Source organism: Schistocerca cancellata, chromosome 1 (genome assembly GCF_023864275.1).
Source record: "Schistocerca cancellata isolate TAMUIC-IGC-003103 chromosome 1, iqSchCanc2.1, whole genome shotgun sequence".
NCBI classification, from domain to species: Eukaryota; Metazoa; Arthropoda; class Insecta; order Orthoptera; family Acrididae; genus Schistocerca; species Schistocerca cancellata.
In genome coordinates, this window is record NC_064626.1 from 859900832 (window position 1) to 859924031 (window position 23200).

Consider the following 23200-nt stretch of genomic DNA (forward strand, 5'->3'; position numbering starts at 1 on the left):
AAATCAGCTGTTTGCCCAAAGGCATGAATAAAACCACAAAAATTGAGTTTTCTTCATTTCCTTCTACAAACTCAAAAGCAAAAATAAAAATATTTGCGTTTATTGCAGTATTAATAGGTCAAAAATTTATTATGTACATCTCAGGTTTGTCTTAGTAACAGCATGAATTCAAATGTTGATGGTGTTGAGACAGCAAACAGCCACAAATTTATTTTAAGTTCTGTTTAAAAACGTACTGTTACTGGTTTTGAATCATTACAATTCATTGTCAGACAGCTTTCATGCTTTCATTAGAACATGTGGTGCATTTTTTATTGTTTAGTTGTCCTAAAATATAAATAGTACATAATTATAAGCATGCCACACAGATGGCTGTGTTACACATTTCCATTGGGATGAGACTTGCATAAAATGTTGGTCTGGAGTTTTTGTTGTAATAGTTTTCATCCAACAGATGATGTTCATAGTTTTTGCCACATTCTTATTGTTGCACACATAAATCTGTATTATTGAGAATGTGGTGAAAACTACGAATATCATCTATTGGATGAAAATAATGAAAACAAAAACTCCAGACTGACATTTCATGTAAGTCACATCCCAATGCTAATCTGTAACGCAACCATCAGTATGGCATGCCTATAATTAAGTATTATTTATATTTTAGGACACCTAACCAATAAAAAATGCACCACCTGTTCTAATGAAAGCATGAAAGCCATCTGATGATGAATTGTAATGATTCGAAACCGGTAATGGTATCTTTTGAATGACGGAACTTAAAATAAATTTGTGGCTCATTGCTGTCTCAACACCATCAACATTTGTCTTCAAATAACAATCACATTCTCCAACCATGTCATCATATGACAAAATTGCATAAAGCATGAACTGATACTGCAGATATGAAAAATAAGCATGAGAAATGCTCCATAACCAGTCGTTAAAAATTTTGTGTTTATAATCAACAACACATTTTGGAATCTTAAACTGATATTCATTTATGAACATAAGTCAAATAAGCACGATGTCCTGAGATGTTCTACATTTTGTCCTTTTTGCGTTATCTTGTTACCACTGCTTTCAAAATGCATCACTACAAAAAACAGGTTAGTGACTCTATGGAGCATACATTTTGTTATAACAGCCACTGAAACAGCCTTATCAAAATTTTTAAAAAATTGTATATGAAGTTGTGTAGCTACTGTTCTGCTGCTTTCTTACATAGGACAATCATTAGAAATTCTAGAAATTATTTTTTTCTACTCACCTATCAAAATTGGCAACATTTCTTCATATGTGATGTGTTGGAAAATAGCAATCAGAATCCGCCTTGCTTGTTGATAGAGTTGTTCATCTTTCCAATGAGGATTTAACTTAGCAAGAATTTTTGCTATTCGGTTATGTTCTCGTAAGAATAGCACATGTATAGCACTTCTCAGAGGCTGCTGATTAGTACGAGGATCAGCTGTAATTGTATAAATTGAGAGTTTGCAGTGAAGTGCAACAATAAGGAATTATTTATTTATGAACTGGGATCTTGTTTTCAAATTTAAGACATTGCAAGTATAAAACAATAAAATGCAAAAATTATATGTTATATAAAGTTTCCACAGAGCTATTCCATTTTTCCAGTACCTCCCAGTGAATTCTGTATTTCTGTTTATGTCAATAGTACATTCAGATCAGAGTAATCATTAATCAAAGCTTATGTGACTCGTAGCAAAAACATTTTGTTACTTTTTATTACCTAGCAGCAGAGTTAGATCTCAATATAACGCCACACATACATCAGCTGAAAGTTTATTTGAGAATCTAAATCTAAATAAATGCTCCACAGCAAAGTTACAAAGTGTGAGAAATGATATAAATATTCTGCACCACAGGCAGCCATCACTCTCCCTCCTTTTCTGATCCATTTTCTTGTATAATAACATAATCAAATTGATAGTTTCACTGATGACGTTTTTAATTTAATAACCTTTAGGCATCATTAAATTTCATACATACATTGTAATTGTATTGCAGTTTTGTGATAAATCAAAAATATTAGAATAAAATTACCAGACTATAAAATTTAGAACCGTCATCAGGAATCAGAGAATCTTAGTGCAGTTTTATATGATATGCATAACTAATAATAATATGAATTGTTGCTGACAGGAAATTTGCAATTGCAGCAATAATTAGAAGTATAGAAGATGAAAAAGCAATATGTTTGACAATGCTGTTCAAATAGATTTTGGTAATAACAAGCCCTCCCAACCTCAAAGAAAGTATACATTCACACGGTAGGGTTACAAAATTAGTATGTTTTGTGGAGTGTTATCTGAGACACAATGATTGTTTCAGATATGTTCTGATAGTGACTGATGAAACAGAACAAAGAATACACATTGGAATGTCCAATGCTATACTATCAGATGGGATTCTTGATCCATGACACTACTAGCTAATTTAAGCACATGGAGCAGTAGTTCAGAATTTAGATGTTTGCGCCAATTTCGAGTTACATAATCCAGAGAGATCAACAACAGAACTCTTCATATCTAAGCTATTAAATATGCTAGAAGATCTTTATAGAGAAAAATGGGATAACACTGTTAGTAGTTGCTGATTTTAACATTGATATCACAAGTGAAAGTAGTGTAGTGTCGCGGAAGAGTAAAGAGTTGGAAACGTGGAACATTGTCAAAGTTTTGTTGCCTATGCCAAGAGCCAGAGGCAGTAGGTTAGCTAAGAGGACTGCACATGTATCAGAATGTGTCGTCACGCAGGGGCAATGGCCTGGTTACACACAACAGGCGAGAGAGAATTGCTTAGCACGCGGGTTTGTGTTAGACGGAGACTTTCGTAGAGTGCAAGACAGAGGTATAGTGTCAGCTGTAATGCATTTCACAAATCCGCATAAGTCTGCCATAACAACACATAACTCTGTCGCAAGAACACCTAAGGGGCGAGTACGACAGATAAGTCAGCAGTATAAGTGAAACGAATGCGTTCATTACAAACGAGCATGACGTCAGGACGTCGCTCGTACTTCCTTTAAATATGCCAGCTTTGATAGCAACAAGGCACTCGCAGTTAGACTTGCAGTTAGATGTGTACTGGGATGCTGTGTAGTGCTCAGCTCAGTGATCGACATGTTAATCTTTATTAAGAAGATGTTGCAGTAAGGGCGGCCCATCCAGCAGCAGACATGAGGGGACAGTACCAGCTCTGGTCGTATCTGCTGCCGCTGTCAATCATCTACCCAGGATTAGCAGACATCACAGCAGACTCGCTCGCTGCCAATGCTGACCACATCAGTGAGCCGTTGTCGAGATCGTGCGGGGCCTAGGCCCTGTGCACCTGCCGTCACAAACGGGTGAGCCGACAACGCTGGGGGACTGCAGCCCATTCCGCCCGGCCACCGCAGACCAGGAGGAGCAGGGAAGAAGACAAGGTGGGATAGAGTACACTCCGCACTACGAGAACACCTCTCATGCCGACAGTGCTGGGACTCCAACCGGGAGCCTCTTACACGTAGCGGCTTGCTGTCCGCAGCCAAGCCAGCTAGCCAGCTGGGCGCCACCAGCCATGCACGGCCAAAGTACAAAGCAAGGACATTCCTTTGCTACATCACAGCATGCGGCGCTGCGCTAGCAAGACTGTGCGGCCCAGAACTGGTGTCATCACTGCGAGTCAGCGAGGACTCGGGGAAGGTCGTTGATATCACTAAGCTCAGCCAGCCTGTGTTACGTGGGCCACATTGTACTCGGCAGGAATAAAGGTGTTATGAATTAATAATGTTTCTTTGGCATTTCTGATGTGTCCACAGTCATTTCCTAGCATCCTGACAACTGGAGAGGTCACCGCTCGGCCATCACCACTCGGCCATCCAGTCCACCGTAGGCGAATGGGACCACCTACAGATTTGGTGTCAGAAGTGCTCGCGCCCACCGCTTACAGATTTGACACTACAGTAGCAATGCTTCAAGTTTATTGATTTCATGGAGAGACATCATTTCAAACTGAAGTTTCTTTTAAAAAATCTAACAGAAAAAAAAGTCATCAGCAAACTGTATCAGCAAAATTTAAACTAAAATTATGTATATGAAGATGTGTGTAAATTCTGCATGTGTTCAGTTGTCTCAGATCACTGTGCATTCTTCGTTGAGCTGCAACAGTATGACAGGTACATTTTAGCTATGAAAACCCATATTATAAGCTGCTTTGACAAGAAAATTTGCTCAGGCTTAGTAATATAGCGAATGAGAGAAAATGGCCTTTTTATCACAGTGCTGACATCTGCAGATTTTAGAAAATTCCTGAATTGTTTTCTCCATGTCTAATGAAACGTTTTCTACTAGACCCTGGAACAATAAAGTAAGAAATAAATTCAAGTGGCTCATGGATCATGCAGGGCATAAAAATTTCCTGTGTAAGGAACAGATACAAAGAATTAAAATATAATAGAAATACCTATTTCATTTAATATTTTAGAGTGCATAGATTATATTTAAAATGGTTGTCAAAGCAGGAAAACTATTGCAAAATAACATGATAATTTCAAACGATAAAAATATGATAAAGATCATGTGACCAGTTATTAAATCTGAATGAGGTGTGAAAGCCTGTACCATAACAATTTCAAAAATTAACCTCAAAGGGAACACTATTGCAAGTTCAACTCAAATACCAAAGTGGTTCAATGGATTCTTTACAAATATAACATTGTCTGATGTCAATGTACCATACCATATTATCACAACAAAGAAAATCCCTTTAGCCTCAATGGAAATTCTGAATACCAATTAAAAAGCAATCTTAGCATTAAATAATGGAAATCTTGCAGGTTGAAATGGGATTATCAACAAAATTATTAAAGCAATACACAATTATACTCCAACTAGATCAGTAATTAATCAACTTTTTGCAGAAGGCTGCTTCCCAGATGTGCTAAATATTCCAGTGTAAAACTCCATTGTAAAAAATGGTCAAGGGAGGTCATGGAAAATTATTGTCTTATCTCAATTCTCCGATTCATATCTACAATATCCGAGAAAGTTGCTGTTACTCTAATCCAAAACTTCATTTCAAAGTAATCCATTATCCTAAACAATCAATTTGGCTTTCAACTAGGAAAAAACACTATAAATGTGGTAGACTAAACAGTTTTCTTGATCAAGTAAGCACATCATCATTAGATAAGAGCAATAATGAGGCAGGAATCTTCTGTGACCTTATAAAAGCTTTTGATCCTGTGAACCATGTCTCCCTTATTTAAAAACTTGATAAACATATGACATTAGAGGCAGTGACCTGTAATGGCTAAAATCCTACTTGTGGAACAGGAAGCAAAGAGTTATCACTATTTTAAATGGGCAAAAGATTATTCTGACTGGAAAACAACATTTCAGAATGTCCTACAAGGATTCATGCAATGTTCACTAAAGTTTCTGTTCTACATGAATGATTTACCATTAAAGATCAGCTCTCCATCAGTTCTGTGTACAGATGATACGTGTGCTAGCTAAAAATGAGGATGCAGAAACAATTCCTGAATCACTGATCAATATCCTCATTACCTTAGAAGCTTTGGTTTCAGCTAATTGGGTTGAATCTAAACATATGAAGTGATTCAAAATCAAACAGTCAAAATGTGAGAATTTTAAAAAAATTCACAAAAGCAAAGTTACAAAAGAAATCAAATCAGTTAAATTCTTAGGATTAAACTGGGATAAAAATTTGATTTGGCTGGAATACATTGAGTGTCTAACTAAAACACTAGGCAGTAGTGCACTTGCAATGCAAATATTGCCAACTGCAACTTACGTAGACACATTAAAGGTGGCATGTGTAAGTTACTTTGAATCAGTGATTATGTATGGTATTGTGTTTTGGGGAAACTCAGCTAAAATAGTACTGATACTAAAGGTATGAAATATGTTGATGGAATATGTGCCTGGTACATCACAGAGAACCACATTACCCATTATTTAGAAAACTATAAATATTCTCTCTCCCATTCCTATATATTTATGAGATTATTTTCATTTTATGTACCAAACAGGAAGCATTTGAGAAAAATTATTTTGGTCACACACATGATACAAGAATCAAAGAAAAATTTGTGATTCCTACCCACCATTTAAAACTGTATATACAGGCTCTTCAATAGATGAGTTTGAAAATTTATAATGAATTAAAAGGGAGCAAGTCAATGCAGATGAAGTTCGGTCCACTGAAGAGAAAGCTACACATGGCACTGGTACTGAAATGCCATTACTCAGTGGATGAATTTGTAGGGGTAATTACACTAAATAAAAGAAAATGCTTGCATGCATTTTATATTGGAAATAATCACTTTTATTATACTGCACGAACACAATACAAACATACATTAATGCGGCAAATGAAACACTGTTGTTTTCCCCACAGAACCTCATTCGCAAAGAGAGTGTTTCAGTGTCCTGTCGACTATCGACTTGTCATTTCCACATAACCCTCCCACCCCCTGAAGTGCGGAGCACCAGGTATGGTGGGGTACTTAAACTTCACCTCTCGGCCTGCCCGAGTGCAGATAGTGCAGGTGTGGGTGCTGCTCGATGATTCCGCTGATGCATTAGGTCCCATGATGTGGAGCTCCAGTGGGTCATAGCTGTGTGGCTCTGTGAAGGTTGTGGGTTCATTGCGAGGTTTGTCTGAAGTTGTCTGAGAGATTGCAGACGGTGCTGTCATTGTCCAAGCAGGTTTTACCTGCTCAATTGAAACGTTGGCCAGCTTTCCCTGGAGGAGGATATCCATTGTGTGTATGCCCCATTCTAGCACTTGGTATGGTCTGGTGTACGGCGGCTGTATAGAATGACATACCAGATCTGTGCAGAGCATGGTGTGAGAGCAAGTATCGGGGGACTTGTGTGTGAACACTGGGTGCTACACGTAGCATCTCTGCCTGCTTCCTCATTTGTTGCAAGAGGTGGGGTAGTTGTGTGTCATCTGGGATAGGAACTGGTGCAAGGAATTCCGCTGGAACACGTAGTGGTTCTCCGTATACTAACTCTGCCGAGGTGCAACTGATGTATGTTTTTAATGCGGTCCATAATCCCAGCAAAACCAATGGCAAAGCTTGAGCCCATGAGTTCTCGTGGCACATCAGGGCAGCCTTTAAAGTCTGGTGCCACCTTTCCACCAAACCGTTGCTGGCTGGCTAGTTGTCCAGTTTTGTTGGAAGATGCAGAGCTTCAACAGTTCTTGGAACAGTGTCAACTCAAATTGGCGTCCTTGGTCGGTGGTAAAGAAAAATGGACACCCAAAACAAGCTACCCAAGTTTCCAAGAATGCACGCACAGTAGTCTCTGCAGAAATGTCCCTGATTGGTGTAGCCTCTGCCCACCGTGTGCAACGATCCGCTGCTGTAAACAAGTACCTGTAATCTTCTGAAGGAGGGAGAGGTCCAACCAAGTTAATGTGTATATGCCAAAAACACGCTGTTGGAGTTGGGAATTGTCCTACTGGAGTGTGAACCTGGCATCCCACTTTGCTACATTGACACTGATAGCAGCTGTGGGCCCACTCCCGTGTATCTTTCTTGACAGAAGGCCGCACAAAATGGTCCATCACTAACTTCACTGAGGCATTGGTTCCTGGGTGTGCCAGGTTGTGAATGCCGTAGAACACCTTTCATCAGAACTGGGGAGTGATGTACAGGCGTGGTCTAACCATAGAGGTGTCGCACCATACCTTAAATGGCTGCATGGGGCGTCCACAAGTTGTAAAAGTAGGCCAGTGGATGATTCCACCATCAAGGACTGCAGCTGTGCATCTGAAGCCTGAACCCTTGCCAATTCAGAATAATCCAACATTGGACTTACCCCCTTAATGCGCAAGAAATATTCTGCCACAATGTTGTCGGCCCCATCAATGTGACGCATGTCTAACTGGCATATAAACTCGATATGGCAGGCCTGATGGGGGGAACATGAATCACTGATTTTATAGAAAGCTGCCATGAGAGGTTTATGATCAGTGTATATGGTGAACAGTCTGCCCTCAATGAAAGGGCGGAAGTGCCTGACACTTTCATACATTGCAAGGAGTTCCCTGTTGTATGCACTCCAACGAGTTTGACCCATCTGTAGCTTTTGTGAGAAGAAACTTAGTTGCTGCCACTGACCCTTCAGTCTCTGGTGAAGTGCTGCACATATTGCAACTTGGCTTGCATCCACTGATAGGGCTAGCTGAGCTCCTTGTGTGGGATATGCGAGCCCCACTGCATCATGCAGGCTGTTTTGCAGTGTCTTGAAGGCAGAGTCCATCTCAGGTGACCATGGGAGTGAGTGCTTGCCAATTTTCTTCTGTCCAGATAAGGCACTGTTCAATGGTGTCTGGATAGCTGCTGTTCCATGCAGGTGGCAATGATAGAAATTTATCATTCCTAGGAATTGTCAGAGATCATGGTAGTTTTGGGACCTTGGTAGGGTAACAATTCCAGTTGGAAAATGCCCTGAGCTGACACCTTATAACCCAGGTGGGTCACCACGGATTCCCCAAACATGCACTTGTCTTTGTTAAGTGTTATTCCATGAGCACTAAGCCTGCTTTGCACCTCATTTATGTGTTTCTGATGGTCATAAATGTTCTCAGCAAACACCAGAATATTGTATAGATAAGAGAAACAATATGGTAGTCCTCTTAGCATGCTGTCCAGAAACCATTGCCATGTTTGGGCAGCATTTTTCAGCCCAAATGGCATCACCAAAAATTCAAACAGCCTGAATGGGGTTGTCACTGCAGTCTTTGGCATGTCCTGCTCTGCCTTTGGGATCTGATTATAAGCCTTACTGCAATCTAAATCACTGAATATAGTCATCCCAGCCAGTGAATGGGTGAAATCCTGTATATGTGGCACAGGGTATCTATCCGGAACAGTTTGGGCATTCAAAGCTCAATAATCACTGCACAGGCACCATGACCCTTTCTTTTTATGAGTAAGGTGCAGAGGAGAGGACCATGGACTGTTGGATGGCTGTATAGTTCCTTCTTGCAGCATCTCAATGAAAACGGTCTCGGTTTCCCGCAAGCTATCAGGTGCAAGCCTGCAAACATGTGAGGAAACTGGTGGGCCTGGAGTTGTATGGATGTGGTGCACCATCTCATGCTTCACCCTGTTCTTTCTTGTTCCATGTCGTGGCTTGAGTGTTGCCTTTGTGGTTGAAGCAGTGGGAGCCTGTTGTTGTAACATCAACTGATGTTATTTGGGCCATCTGCAGGTCAGACTCCTTCATTGCTATGGTGTCCTCCCAGGTGGGCGCTCTGAGGTTGTCTACTCTTGGGCATGCATGAGAGGGCAGATGTCCTTGTATTCCCAAGATAACCCATCCATTGGTATAATGGACAAGGTGTGACTTGTGTAACTCCATGGGCAATGCATGCTTTGCCTGGAAATCAGCACCTAGTCTAGGCTGGTCAATATCTGCCATAACAAAGGTCCAGTTGCATTTTTCTGGTAGCAGAATGTCCATTGCCAGTGTTTCCTGTTCATATATGTGGATGACTGAATCGTTGACTGCTTTCAAAGTGGTCTCTTAGGCATGCTTGTCCGAAGGAAAGAAATTTACAGGCAGAGTGCTGACATCTGAGACAGTGTCGACCAAAAACATCCCGTAGAGCAACCAGGAACAAAAAGTCTTTGTGAAGCCGTGTACCTGACAGCTGTGGGAGAAGTTGACCGCTTAACATAGGCTCACGCTGAAATGGGGGTGCCCTCCTCCCATGCTCTGTGAGTTTAGCACAGTTGCTTATTGTCACAGTCGGCTGCACCTAAAGCAGGCCATGGGATGCATTTGGGTGTGAGCACAAAACATTACACTTCGTAGCTTGCGCACCGAAATTCTGGTGGAACCAGCAATAACAGGTGCCGTTGCTTACGTGACACGGCAGGTGCATTGGCTAGCGAGGACGCGTGTATGCCAGCTGCCACAACGTCACATGGCTCTAACTGCTGCAGCTGGATGGTCAGTTGATCGATGGTGCTCCAAGGAGATCAGAAATCTTCGGTCGCGTCTGGTGCTCGTTGCGTGGTCGTAGCGGTACAAGTTGGAGGCGCTGTGTCAATCAGCTCCGGCAGTGCTCGGCGGGAGCCATTAGCCAAGGTGGTTGTGGCGGCAGCCACTGTGGCATGCGAGTCGAGCAGGGAGTGCCCTCTATCGGCTACTTGCAGCAACTTGCCTAATAACCGGCCCTCATACACCATTAAGGTTAAGTGCACCTGTGAAGGTAACTGCTGTTGCCAGATGCACACAAGTAATGTTTCTGAGAACACGGAAGGGTCCACCATAGCACGTAAATGCCAATAAAAGTCTGAAGGTGACCTGTCACCGTGTTTCCCGTGGTACAGGAGCTGTGTTATCCGCTGATCCATTGGTTTTGTGCAATGCAAAATCTGTCTTGAAAATGGCGTAAGCTTGTTGTGGTGGAGGTTGCATAACTATATCTGATATCACTGATGAAGCATGTTAGTCCAGATGGCATATCACTAGCATAAACTGTTCAAAATCATCGACTATTTGTTGCTGCATGAAAATGTTCTCCATAATAGTGAACCAAATTTCCGGACATTCGGGAATGAAAGGCAGGGGCCAAATTTGTAATTGCAAAGCGGGTGGGCTGCGAGAGCCAGTGAATGGAAAGTTTGAAGCTCATGGGAGTGGCACCAACATGGATGATGAAAACACAAGCACATTTGGTTTGATATCGGTGTGTCCTGCAGGCTGGTTGTGCGAGGCAGTATCCTGTGGTGGCAGCATGGGCACCGCCGGTACATGTGGTGTTGTTGGAAACGTAACATTGTGGACGAACTCAGTATGAGATGTAGGAATCTGTGGCACTGTAAACTGAGGAGTTTGCTGCACAATGTCAAGCTTGTTCTTGATATTCTGGATGACGCCGTCAATGTCAGGGAAGAGGTTCTCAGCAGACGACATGTCGATACAAGACGGCGCGGAAAATGTGTAAAGAAACTTGTCTACTGCCACACCATGGTAGTTATGGGGTCACCACTTATGTAGTGGTAATTACACTACATAAAAGAAAATGCTTGTGTGGTTTTTGTACTGGAAATAACCACTTGTATTATACCACATGAACACAATACAAACATATATTAATGCGGGAAATGAAACACTGTCGTTTTCCCCAAAGAACCTCATTTGCAAAGAGAGTGTTTCAGTGTCCTGCCAACTATTAACTTGTCACTCCCACAAATTCACTTAGGACAAACTGGTAACTCTAGCCAAATACAACTTATTACATATTCCACTAATTGTATACAGTTGTTCATTCAAATATAATTTTAGTGTTATATTATTATTTGTGAGTGTAAAAATTATTTTACCTGTAGTGTAAACTTGACCTGTCTCCAAAACCAAATGGATTGAAAATGAACATAATGAGATGAATAAATTACAATTCACTATTGTTATTATTAATCTAACATGATCCTTTCATGTTATACTCACACAATCCACTCCTTAGATATTTCTTAGAACAGATATGTATTAACCGATGGGAATAACGTTAACCTCAATCAGTATTTTTGTCAATAACTGTCAGAATTCGATGAAAATTATTAAATGGATTCTAGATTTTAAAAAGTCAGGAATGAATAGGTAACAATGTTTATATACAATGGTTTAGAAAGGTACTGTGTAATAGTACTTCCTAAAGGAACTTAACAAATGTGTCCTTGGAGTCTTTCGTGGCAGCATACTTGAATAAAATGTTCTTGGTTTTCCAGCTGCGTCAATTCGAATAAAATCCTTGAGCTTTCAATGGCCATCTCTGCCATCATTGTTAGGAATTCACTGACTGCTGGGGCTGCTATGGTTTCTCGCTTATGTAGGCATGATGACATCATCAGCAGCCAATCAGATTGATCCAATGTGGCAGGCGCGCGTCAGTCGACAGTTAATAACTGTCAGAATTTGATGAAAATTATTAAATTGATTCCAGATTTTAAAAAGTCAGGAAGGAATAGGTAACAATGTTTATATATGATTGTTTAGAAAGATACTGTGTAATAGTGCTGCCTAAAGGAACTTAACAAATGTGTCCTCGGAGTCTTTTGCGACAGCATACTTGAATAAAACGTTCTTGGTTTTCCAGTTGTGTCAATTCAAATAAAATCCTTGAGCTTCCGATGGCCCCATCTCCGCCATGGTTGTCAGGAGTTCACTGACTGTCGGGCCGACTTGTTAAGCTCCCTTTGTTTTATATGGCGCTTGTGCTCAGTACAACACTCTGCAACCATGCGAATTGTTTGTCCAATATACATGCTGCCACATTCACAGGGTACACCATACACACCGGACACTCGAAGAGCAATGTTGTCTTTAACAGGGCACAATATATCTCGTATCTTAGGCGTGGGCCGGAATACTGGTCTTAGCCCATGTTTCTGCAGCAGACATCCTAACTTACTGCTAGTTGCTCCACAGTATTGGTGAATCAATAGAAGAGGCTAAACGAACTGTATTCCTGCCATACTGTGGAGCAACTAGCAGTAAGTTATGACGTCTGCATGGGGAAACCATGTATTCTGTGCCGTGCATGGTGACTGTATTTTCACCTGCACTGAACATGTTTTCATGACCGATCATGACAAGTGCACTTATGAGGGCTGTCTTTTAAACCAGGTAGTCAGCCTTCAGCACTGTGATAAGCCACCTTTTGTCAGACATAAGTTCTGACATCAATGCTCTACCACTTAATAGCTCATCGACAAAGGATGGACCTCTGACACTGCAACTTCGTGAGGCTGCCAACTTGTCAAACACAGTGCCTGGATCCATGACCCAGACCTTACAACTGTCACCGTCTCGCCACCTGACATGGAGGTTTTCTATTGAGGACATTATAAAATCAAACCTAGAGATGGACTTTTTGTGACATTTTCATCTCTTCCCAGTCATACAACATGCTGTGCTCCTGTACTTTGACACAAGCTGCTCCATCCCAAGATATTTCACCCAGGCACATACCCCTACCCAGTACATTGGGCATTCAAGACAAACAACAGGAAGACAATTGTACATCCATCAAAAAACTACAGGAGTGTGTCTTCCAAGCTGGGAAGCTCTTGGTGGTTCACTAACACTACACCAATGCTGTGCACCATTGGACACACTTTTTACAAGAAGCACATTGCTTGCATAATGTAGAAACAACACACCCAATGCCCTCATCTGGCTTCTCTTGACACACAACAGTCATGATGACAACAGTGGGAGTGCATGTGTCACCCTGATCTCTCACCCTGATCTCTCCTGCCACTCACACCCACTCAACATCCGACCATTCTCATCTCCTGCTCTACCCAGAACACTCACTGTCACTGACCTTGGGAACACAGCAAAGCACACATGTTACTACATCCAACCCTGTCTTGACACCCTGCTAACATGCCGCATGACTCATTAGGCCCTCCAGCCGTACAGCACATCTTTGCTATGTCTTTTCCACACGTCTCACAGCCATGCAGCTCGATAGCCATCTGTTGCTGATTTTCACATGACAAGATGAAATATAACAATATATGACAAGGAAAGTTGGTACTCACCATACAGCGGAGATGCTGAGTCACAGACAGGCACAGCAAAAAGACTCTCACAATTAGAGCTTTCGGCCATTGAGGTCTTCATCAACAATAGACAGACAATTTCTTTTTCCACTGCTATGCTGCTTGGCCTTTACATTACGACTCTATGAATATTAATGTTAATTTACTGTTTTCTGCCATATTGATTTTGATCATTTTGTGATGTTTCTGATGCTGAGAGGTGAACTGCATGATTCTGCTTTATTTGTAATATGTGGTGATGAACATGTGGATAAAAATTTGGAAACACCAAAAACAGATTACATTACTGTGCCTCGTACAGTGTACAAAACTTGTTTACATTGAAAACATCTTGTAATGGATAAACACAGCCCCAATACGGTTTTCAAGGGAATCTTATTCTATTATTCCTGCAAAATAGTGGAAAGTTGAAATAACCATTATGGAGTTGGGTAGCAATCGCACCTTCTTTTCAAAGTAGACCACAAAGTCTCAATAATATTCTGGTGTTGTGGTGGGTAGGGGACATGTGGAAATTCATCCTCATGCTCACAGAACTGGTTCTGGATGGTGTAAGCTTTTTGAACAGAGGCCCTGTCATTTTGGATCACCAATGGGGAAAAAATATTGTGCCATAGGATGAACCTGACAGCTAAAATGCCCATATAATCCTTGGCAGTAATGTGACCTTGCAGAGTAACCATATGGCCCATGGAATACCACAAAATGGCTGCCCAAATCATCCCCAAACCCCCACCATGTTTCACTCATGGGACATAAACATGGCCAGAGGCTGCAAACAGTGTGAAACAAGACTCATCCTGCTAAACGACCTCATTCCATTGCTCTATAGTCCAGGTTTTATGGCTTTGGCACCATGTTTCCTGTTGTGGGCATTTAGATCACTGATAAGTTTCCAGCTGACCCTGAATTCCCTGCCTTTGGAACTCCTCCCGATGTTTTTTCATTTTTCCTGTATGCGGTATAAATATCTGATAAGATGCCTCTTGAACTGCCAGCACTTCAATTACCTTCATAATGTAAGCACACATCATACAAAATCCAATAATTTGCCCATGTTCAAATTCACTTAGCTCTAACATAATGTACTTATATCTACACAGAACACTGCTCTGACTATAATAGACATGTGGACATTCCACAGGTATCATTCATGGTCAAACACAACAGTGCAAATTGCAGGATTGGGTAGCATCTGCATTTATGTTCAAGAATGCATTTGTCACAATTTTTCCATATTTTGTTGAATGGCTGTAAGATCTTATGTTAAGGACTGTCCTGCATTAAGTGGTTGACTGATTATAGTATGCCAATGGATGTAGGCTTGAGCTTGGTGACTGGTAAAACAAGGGATTCTGATGTTACATAATGTAGCCTTGAAGATTTTCAATGATGACTGATTTACTGCACTTGCTGTGGATCGATTTGTACAAAGATTGTGATGTCTTGGTACAATGACTAAATAGTAATGATTTTTGCTACATAATGTTTAAATTAGAAACAGTCTGTTAAAATGAAAACCACATAATATACCATGTCCTGGTTGCAATTCTAAACTATACCACGATGTGATGACTCAATGTTGATAAACTACATAATGAATGAAAATACACTGAAGAGCCAAAGAAACTGGTGCACCTGCCTAATATTGTGTAGGACCCTTGCAAGCACACAGAAGTGCCGCAACATGACGTTTCATGGACTCGACTAATGTCTGAAACAGTGTTGGAGGGAACTGACACCATGAATTCTGCAGGATTATCCATAAATCTGTAAGAGTTCAAGGGGATGCTCTTCTGAACAGTATGTTGAAAGCCATCCCAGATATGCACAATAACGTTCATGTCTGGGGAGTTTGGTGGCCAGCGGAAGTGTTTAAACTCAGAAGAGTGTTCCTGGAGAAATTCTGGATACATGGGGTGTTGCACTGTCCTGCTGGAATTGCCTAAGTCTGTCAGAATGCACAGTGAACATAAAAGGATGCAGGTGATCAGACAGGATGCTTATGTAAGTGTCACCTGTCAGAGCCATATCTAGACATATTAGGGATCCTATATCACTCCAACTGCACACGCCTTACACTGTTACAGAGTTTCCATCAACTTGAACAGTCCCCTGCTGACATGCAGGTCCATGGATTCATGTGGTTGTCTCCATACCCATACATGTCCACCTGCTCATTAAAATTTGAAATGAGACTCGTCTGGCCAGGCAACATGTTTCCAGTCAAAAACAGTCCAATGTCAGTGTTGATGGGCTCAGGCGCAGTGTACAGCTTTGTGCTGTGCAGTCATCAAGGTTGCACAAGTAGGCCTTTTGGCTCCAACAACCCGTATCGATGATGTTTCATTGAATTGTTCACATGCTGACACTTGTTGATGGGCCACAACTGAAATCTGGAGCAGTTTGGAGAAGGATTGCACTTCTTTCACGTTGAACGATTCTCTTCAGTCATCACTGGTGCTGTTTTTGTAGGACCTTTTTCCAGCAGCAGCGATGTCAAAGATTTGACGTTTTACTGGATTCCTGATACTCATGGTACACTGATGAAATGGTCATATGGGAAAATCCCCACTTCATCACTAACTTGGAGATGCTGTGTCCCATCATTCATGCGCCAACTGTAACACCACCTTCAAACTCACTTAAATCTTGGTAACCTGCCATTGTAGCAGCAATAAGCAATCTAACAACTGTGCCAGAAAGAAGTTGTTTTATACAGGCATTACCGACTGCAGTGCCATATTATGTGTGTTTACATATCTCTGTATTTGAATATGCATGCCTATACCAGTTTCTTTTGTGCTTCAATGTAAAACACTGACTGAAAACAGTTAACATGCTTCTGGTTATGAGGGAGACAGCAATTTTACCTGATGAGGACACTGTCCATAAGTCTGTAAGAACTCACTGTAATTTATACAGAAATAATCATATTTTCATATTTATGATCATAGGGGACAGCATTGTATCTGGACTTTAGTGTACCTCAAAACACATTATGTTTCCTGGTTCATGTTTCAGTCTCACGACCAAATCTAGGATGACATGAGGAAATGCATACTAGAGCCTTCATAACCAGTTTCCAGTATTTGATAATGTTTTTGTTGTTGTGAGACTTGGGGTTGTGTTTTCTTTTCCACTGCATTTGCAAATATTATGAATTTTACATACTCACATTTAAATCCTGTATAATGTATTACAGCACTGTTGAGTATACCATTCAGTCTTCAGTTACTAAGTTTTATGATGAGTAAAAGTCTGGTTTTTGAAACTATTTCCATAAATTGTGGATGATTAAGCCATATTTTGTCAGTCATGCATCACCTTGTACCTTGAACTGAGGATCTCTTTACTGTGGAACATGTGTTATTTCCAAATGAACTGAGTTTCTTTAATGACTTAACAATTTTCCATTACTTGAAAATGGGAATTTGTGTCAGTTGGCAATTACTTCTGTTTTACAATATTTTTAACATGTAATTGTTTTCTGATAACACTCCTTTCTAATTTGCTTTCACTTTCTGATTATTGGTATGTAGTAGAGCAATAATGTAACACATGGACTATTAAAAGCAGTATTGACAAGATTTCCTTGCTTGCAGTACTTTTAAATCTGAATAGAATATTTGTTGCTCGGTAGATGACCATGTCGTTTCTCGGAAGTTTTTCATATTCGAGAAAACCTTACTTTTCAGGAGAATGCTTATTATTTCAGAAGAAATTTTGCAACACACATAAAGTGAATGCTATCACTTCAAACTGGAATAAGAACGCATATTACATTTATGTTACAGAACTAGCTGTTGGCAATAATCTGAAACATATTCCAAGGTACAACACTCCCTCCTAATATACATCTTCATTTTGTTAGTCAGACTAAATATGTAGTTTGGAGAAAAAACTTGGCTATAAGACGTTTTACAGTCAGTAAAGAAATGCATGACAAAGGAAACATATTTTTGAGATACAAATTTAGTACTTTAACTATGATTTAGGTGATTAAACACCCAACCATCTCTGTAAGTCGATTGATGCATTAGGTCTACAACTTTGTTTCTGACATCTTGCAACAGATGGCAGAAGAGGCAAGTAGTGGTGCAGGTGGCAGGTTGTAAGTGCCATACAATGAGCTTATGTATTTGTAAACAAAATGTCATCAGAATATTAGTCGATTTGTGCTTGCCTGACCCCAATCCTTGTCATTTGTGGGCAGTTTTAATTTTATGCTTTAACATGAAGAAATCTGTAACTGAGGCTCATAAAATGATGGGTAAGACCTATGATGAGGCAACTATTAGGGAAATAAATTGCAGAGAATTGTTTCACCAAAGGAGCCCGCTGCTAGTAAGGCTACAGTGTGCATCCGGGATAAGCCACTCCTGCTGGTGCCTGCAGAGTCTACGTCCGTTATCAGCATGTTACGTAATCAAGGTCACTTGTCTCCTATATAAGCGGGCAGTCCGTGCCAGCGGAACTATTCTGCTGTGAGCTCTATCTGCAACAGCATTGAAGCACTATGGCTCATCGAAGCGTGTATCATCAACGCCACCACCACATGCCTGTCTACAAACATATTATTAGCCTCAAAAATAAACTTGGAGGAAATGCAACAGCCCAAGTAGTAATCTTAAATGGACCTATTTTGGCTTTGGAGACAGAATGGTAGTGGAAGAGAGAATGTTTTCAAAGCTACTCAAGTCAACAGAAACAATCACAAGAGATCATTAGCAAAAGCAATTGATACCTTTCAGAGGAGCACTGAAAATCAAATGGCCACAATACAGCAACGATAGGCATGAAAAGGTGATTTTGCACCATGACAGTGCTTGACCTGACGTCACAAAATTCATCAAAACGTACTTGGAGACAATGAAATGGGAAGTCCTAGCCCACCCACCATATTCTCCAGTCATTGTCCCTCTGACTAACACCTTTTTCGATCAGTGGCACATGGCCTGACTGATCAGCACTTCCAGTCATGTGCAAAATTGGATCAATTTTTGGATCTCCTTAAAGAGATGTCCAGTTCTTCCACCGCAGGATTTGTATGCTGCTGGAAAGATGAAGAAAGAAATGGCCAATATTTGGAATTGTAGAGTTGTTGTAAGTTTTTTCATAATAAAGCCTCAAACTTTGAGAAAAAACAGGGGAAGTGAAGTTGTAGATCTAATTGTTATTTCTGTAAGAAGGTTGGACATAAGAATGAATAGGAAATAGATGATTTAAGTATCCCATTTGATCATTTTGTCCCTAAGTGTATATTTACACATCTAAGAGTAACTTATTACATTTCCACACTGATTTAGAAGCAAATGGTAAGTAATTTGTTTAGTTTTAGGATCAGTTTCCTTTTTGAATGCATCAGTGTCTGGATTAAACTTGTCAGCAGAAAATCCTGTAAAAGGAGCAGCCATCCAAAACAGGATATTTATTTGATGTGTGTATCTGTGAGAGTATTTTGTCACCATTAGCTCAGTGCTGATATATTTTATATTTTATGTTAAACTTTGGCCTACACTTTCTTTGTGCAAGCACACAATTAGCCACTTTACCAGCTATTAATTATCTACCCTTTTAAGAATGTATTATTACAGTATTCTACATTGTCTTCATCACTATATATGCAAATAAGGTTGACACTTGGTGAGGTGGCTGATGCGAGCAACCATAAAGGCATTTCCTATTTACAATCGCTCCCATCAGCCACTGCGCTGAGTGTCAACTTTGTTTGCACAAATAATACAAATTTGTACGATCGTAATTACCATGCATGTATTATTCTTTCATCTTTTACTGACTTGTTTAATGTTTTGCGTTGCTGTCAAAACTTTTTGCATAATTCTATGAAAATCATATACACAATGCACACATAGAAAGAACTCAATACTTATGGAAAATATAGATCTTGAATACTGATTTATGACACTGATTACAAATATGACTAAGATTACTTAATTAGAATAACCATTTTTCTTATTTATAATTACAGACAGACCAGTATCTGAGGATCTACTATTATATAATTTTTCCTTTCCTATGTATGTGCTCCAGTTGTACACCTTTGTGCAAGGATTGTATGTACTATTTCAGGTATATCAGGATGAAATGACCTAACAAGTGCCTAATAAGATGCTAACAGTGGGACACACAAATATATGATGCTTTCCATATGTAATGAGGACTGAACCTTTGTGAAGAATGTGATGAAAAGGACTATAGAGAAATCTGTCATTAAAAGGCTGAAAATTGACTTAGCTGTTTAATAGGAAGTTGCACTTGTAACTGCTACTTTTGTAAATTGAACTATGTACAAAATCATTTGTTTCAAGTCTATTACTTACTTAATGTGTTTGCAAGCAGTAATAGTTTATGTGAATTTTATTGTAATATCTATATATAATTTTGGTTTATCAAGTACTTTCCTGCCCCATAAAAAAAACCATCTCATTTTTTGATTATTCTGACACATGATCTGCTCCACTCTCTGCATAATTCTTATGCACACTTACTGTACTGATCAATACCATGGCAACAGGCAAATTCGACACCACAGACATGGTTCTACTTACACATTATGTGTATTTACTGATTTGTGTATTCATATGTCTACCTCTGTCAACTAATTAATGAATTAATGAATTATATGATGCAAATCAGTAGCTCAAAGAACATTCATGTAATTTACATTTCAAACTGCACATATTGTTATGAGTCTGGTATTTGCTAATCACTTCACTTACCACTCTTGAAGCAGACAGTGTCTGAAGGACGTTGAGAAGCACATGGTAGAGGACTGTCAGGTGTCAGGGGCATAAATTGTCCTTCATGGAAAACTGATACTGCAAGGCGACCATCCTCATTTTTACGAAGTCCACTGTTAGCCAAATCATTGTTACCATAGAGCACAGAAAGATCTAAGTGTGATGTGGCACCATTCATCTGTTAAGAGAGTTTTTGAAAGATAATCCAAGGAATCAGTAAATGACAACTATGACATTTAGGTTAAAATAAAAAAAGTGATACACTATAAAGGAATTATCCAAATAGGATGGGAATCAGTAGACATTGTGTTCATTTGCAGACAAACAAATAACTATAATTTCAGAAAAAGTTGATGATTTACTCAAGAGAAAGAGCTTTACAAATTAAGCAAGTCAGTAATATGTAGGTCCACCTCTGGCCCTTATGCAGGCAGTTATTCAGCTTTGCACTGATTGACAGAGTTGTTGAATGTCCTCCTGAGGCATATCATGCCAAATTCTGCTCAACTATTGCATTAGATCATCTAAATCCTGAGCAGGTGGGAAGACCCTGTCCATAATGCATAATGTTGCAGCTATGAATTCAGCATGCCCAAAACTCTGTGGAGACCTTTTTATGTACTGGGAAGAGTCATTTGCTGCACTGCTTTGATCCATTCAGGTAATGGTGCCAACTGTGCAGCTGAAACTAAGTATCTCAGAAAACGAACTTCACTCTCTCCCTTGACACACTTCAGTTCATGAATAATGATGCCATAATCCTGCACCAGGCAGTAAAGCTGCCACAGGCAGTCTGAATGCTGATCTACCAAAGTAGAGAATATTAAAATGTAATCCATCTAACAAAACACAAATGGCAACTCCCATAGCACTTCATGCATGAACCTCTGCTAAGTCTGTGCAGCATTCCTGAGACTGAATGGCATGAAATAGTATTAAAAAATTTGAAGTGTGTGTTCTTTTTCTTTTTTATACTATTAGCTGAAGCCATGGGAATTTGAGAAGATACTTTCACAGAATCTACCACACTAAATACTGTTGCACCACTAATGGTATTGTTGAACTCTGTCATGTTATGAATGGGGTACCAAGCCAGAATTGTGCTCTGTAATCATTACATATCCTCCAGGATTTATCTTTCTTGGGAAACATGTGAATTGGTGATATCCATGTACTGTTATAACTAGTTAGAATATCCGTTTTTAGCAGCTGGTCGAACTATGCCTGTGCTGTGAGCAGATTCTCTGGAACCACGTATCATGGATGACAGGAGACAGGCTGCCCTCGAGTCATATGGACATATTCCTGTGTCAATGCTTGCACTTCCTAATGCCACTTGCAGGTTCCTTAAGTGCTGAGAAGTTGTTCAGTAAACTGGGAAACAGATTACCCATGGATACTGATGCAACATTGCCTACCTAACTGAACTGTAGTAGCTTCTAGAGTTCTTCTTGCAGGGCGCACCTGTGTGTGTCCCAGATCATTGTGGATACAGAATCGTAGCACTGACTCCCAACATGGATGATGCGAAAGAGCTACCCGACACCTCCGTGCAGCAAGATGTGGGCACCTTGCACTGTATGAAATCTGACTTGGAAGGCATTTTAGGCAATGTTTCTTCTGTGCTAATTGGCACCAATTGACAGTTCACTAAATCTACCATGAGGTGATAATACTAGAGAAAATTTGCACCTGTGATAGAACCTGGCACATCTGCAACAATGAAACTCCACAACAATTTTGGTTCAGTTATAACTCCAGTTGTCATTCACTATATGTCAAAATTCTCAAATTGTTGACTGTTGTCAATAAATATTAATGATGTTGCTCTCATTGTGTCTGTAGCTTTATTCGATAGACATTGACTTCTGATCCTCTCTCCACCAGAAATTTCTTCCCCCACACATAGTGATGCACAAACAATCATTGGAGACCATTGTTTGAGGTCAATGTTGCATTTTATACACTACTGGACATTAAAATTGCTACACCAAGAAGAAATGCATATGATAAACAGGTATTCAATGGATGAATATATTATACTAGAACTGACATGTGATTACATTTTCACGCAATTTGGATGCATAGATCCAGAGAAATCAGTACCCAGAACAACCACCTCTGACCATAATAACGGCTTGATACGCCTGGGCATTGAGTCAAACGGAGCTTGGATGGTGTGTACAGGTACAGCTGCCCATGCAGCTTCAACACGATACCACAGTTCATCAAGAGTAGTGACTGGCGTATTGTGACGAGGTAGTTGCTCGGTCACCATTGACCAGATGTTTTCAATTGGTGAGAGATCTGGAGAATTTGCTGGCCAGGGCAGCAGTCAAATATTTTCTGTATCCAGAAAGGCCCGACCAGGACCTGCAACATGCGGTCATGCATTATCCTGCTGAAATGTAGGAATTCGCAGGGATCGAATGAAGGGTAGAGCCACGGGTCGTAACATATCTGAAATGTAATGTCCACTGTCCAAAGTGCTGTCAATGTGAACAGGAGGTGACCGAGACATGTAACCAATGGCACCCCATACCATCACGCCTGGTGATACGCCAGTATGGCGATGACGAATACACGCTTCCAATGTGCATTAACCGTGATGTCACCAAACACAGATGTGGCCATCATGATGCTGTAAATAGAACCTCGATTCATCCAAAAAAATGATGTTTTGCCATTTGTGCACCCAGGTACGTCATTGAGTACACCATCGCAGGCGCTCCTGTCTGTGATGCAGCATCAAGGGTAGTCACAGCCATGGTCTCCAAGTTGATAGTCCATGCTGCTGCAAACGTTGTCGAACTGT

At 40.3% G+C, this 23200-nt stretch overlaps 1 protein-coding gene across 1 annotated transcript in view; it reads right to left on the reverse strand.

Annotated features, from left to right (window-relative positions):
- The window catches only part of LOC126107948 (peroxidase-like), a 113166-nt gene that overhangs the window by 63828 nt on the left and 26138 nt on the right, over positions 1-23200 (reverse strand). The window contains exons 4-5 of the mRNA XM_049913343.1: positions 20365-20563; positions 1271-1468 (exon numbers count right to left, since the gene is read on the reverse strand). Of these exons, the coding sequence (XP_049769300.1) occupies positions 1271-1468; positions 20365-20563 (397 nt within the window). The remainder of the gene's footprint in view (positions 1-1270; positions 1469-20364; positions 20564-23200) is intronic.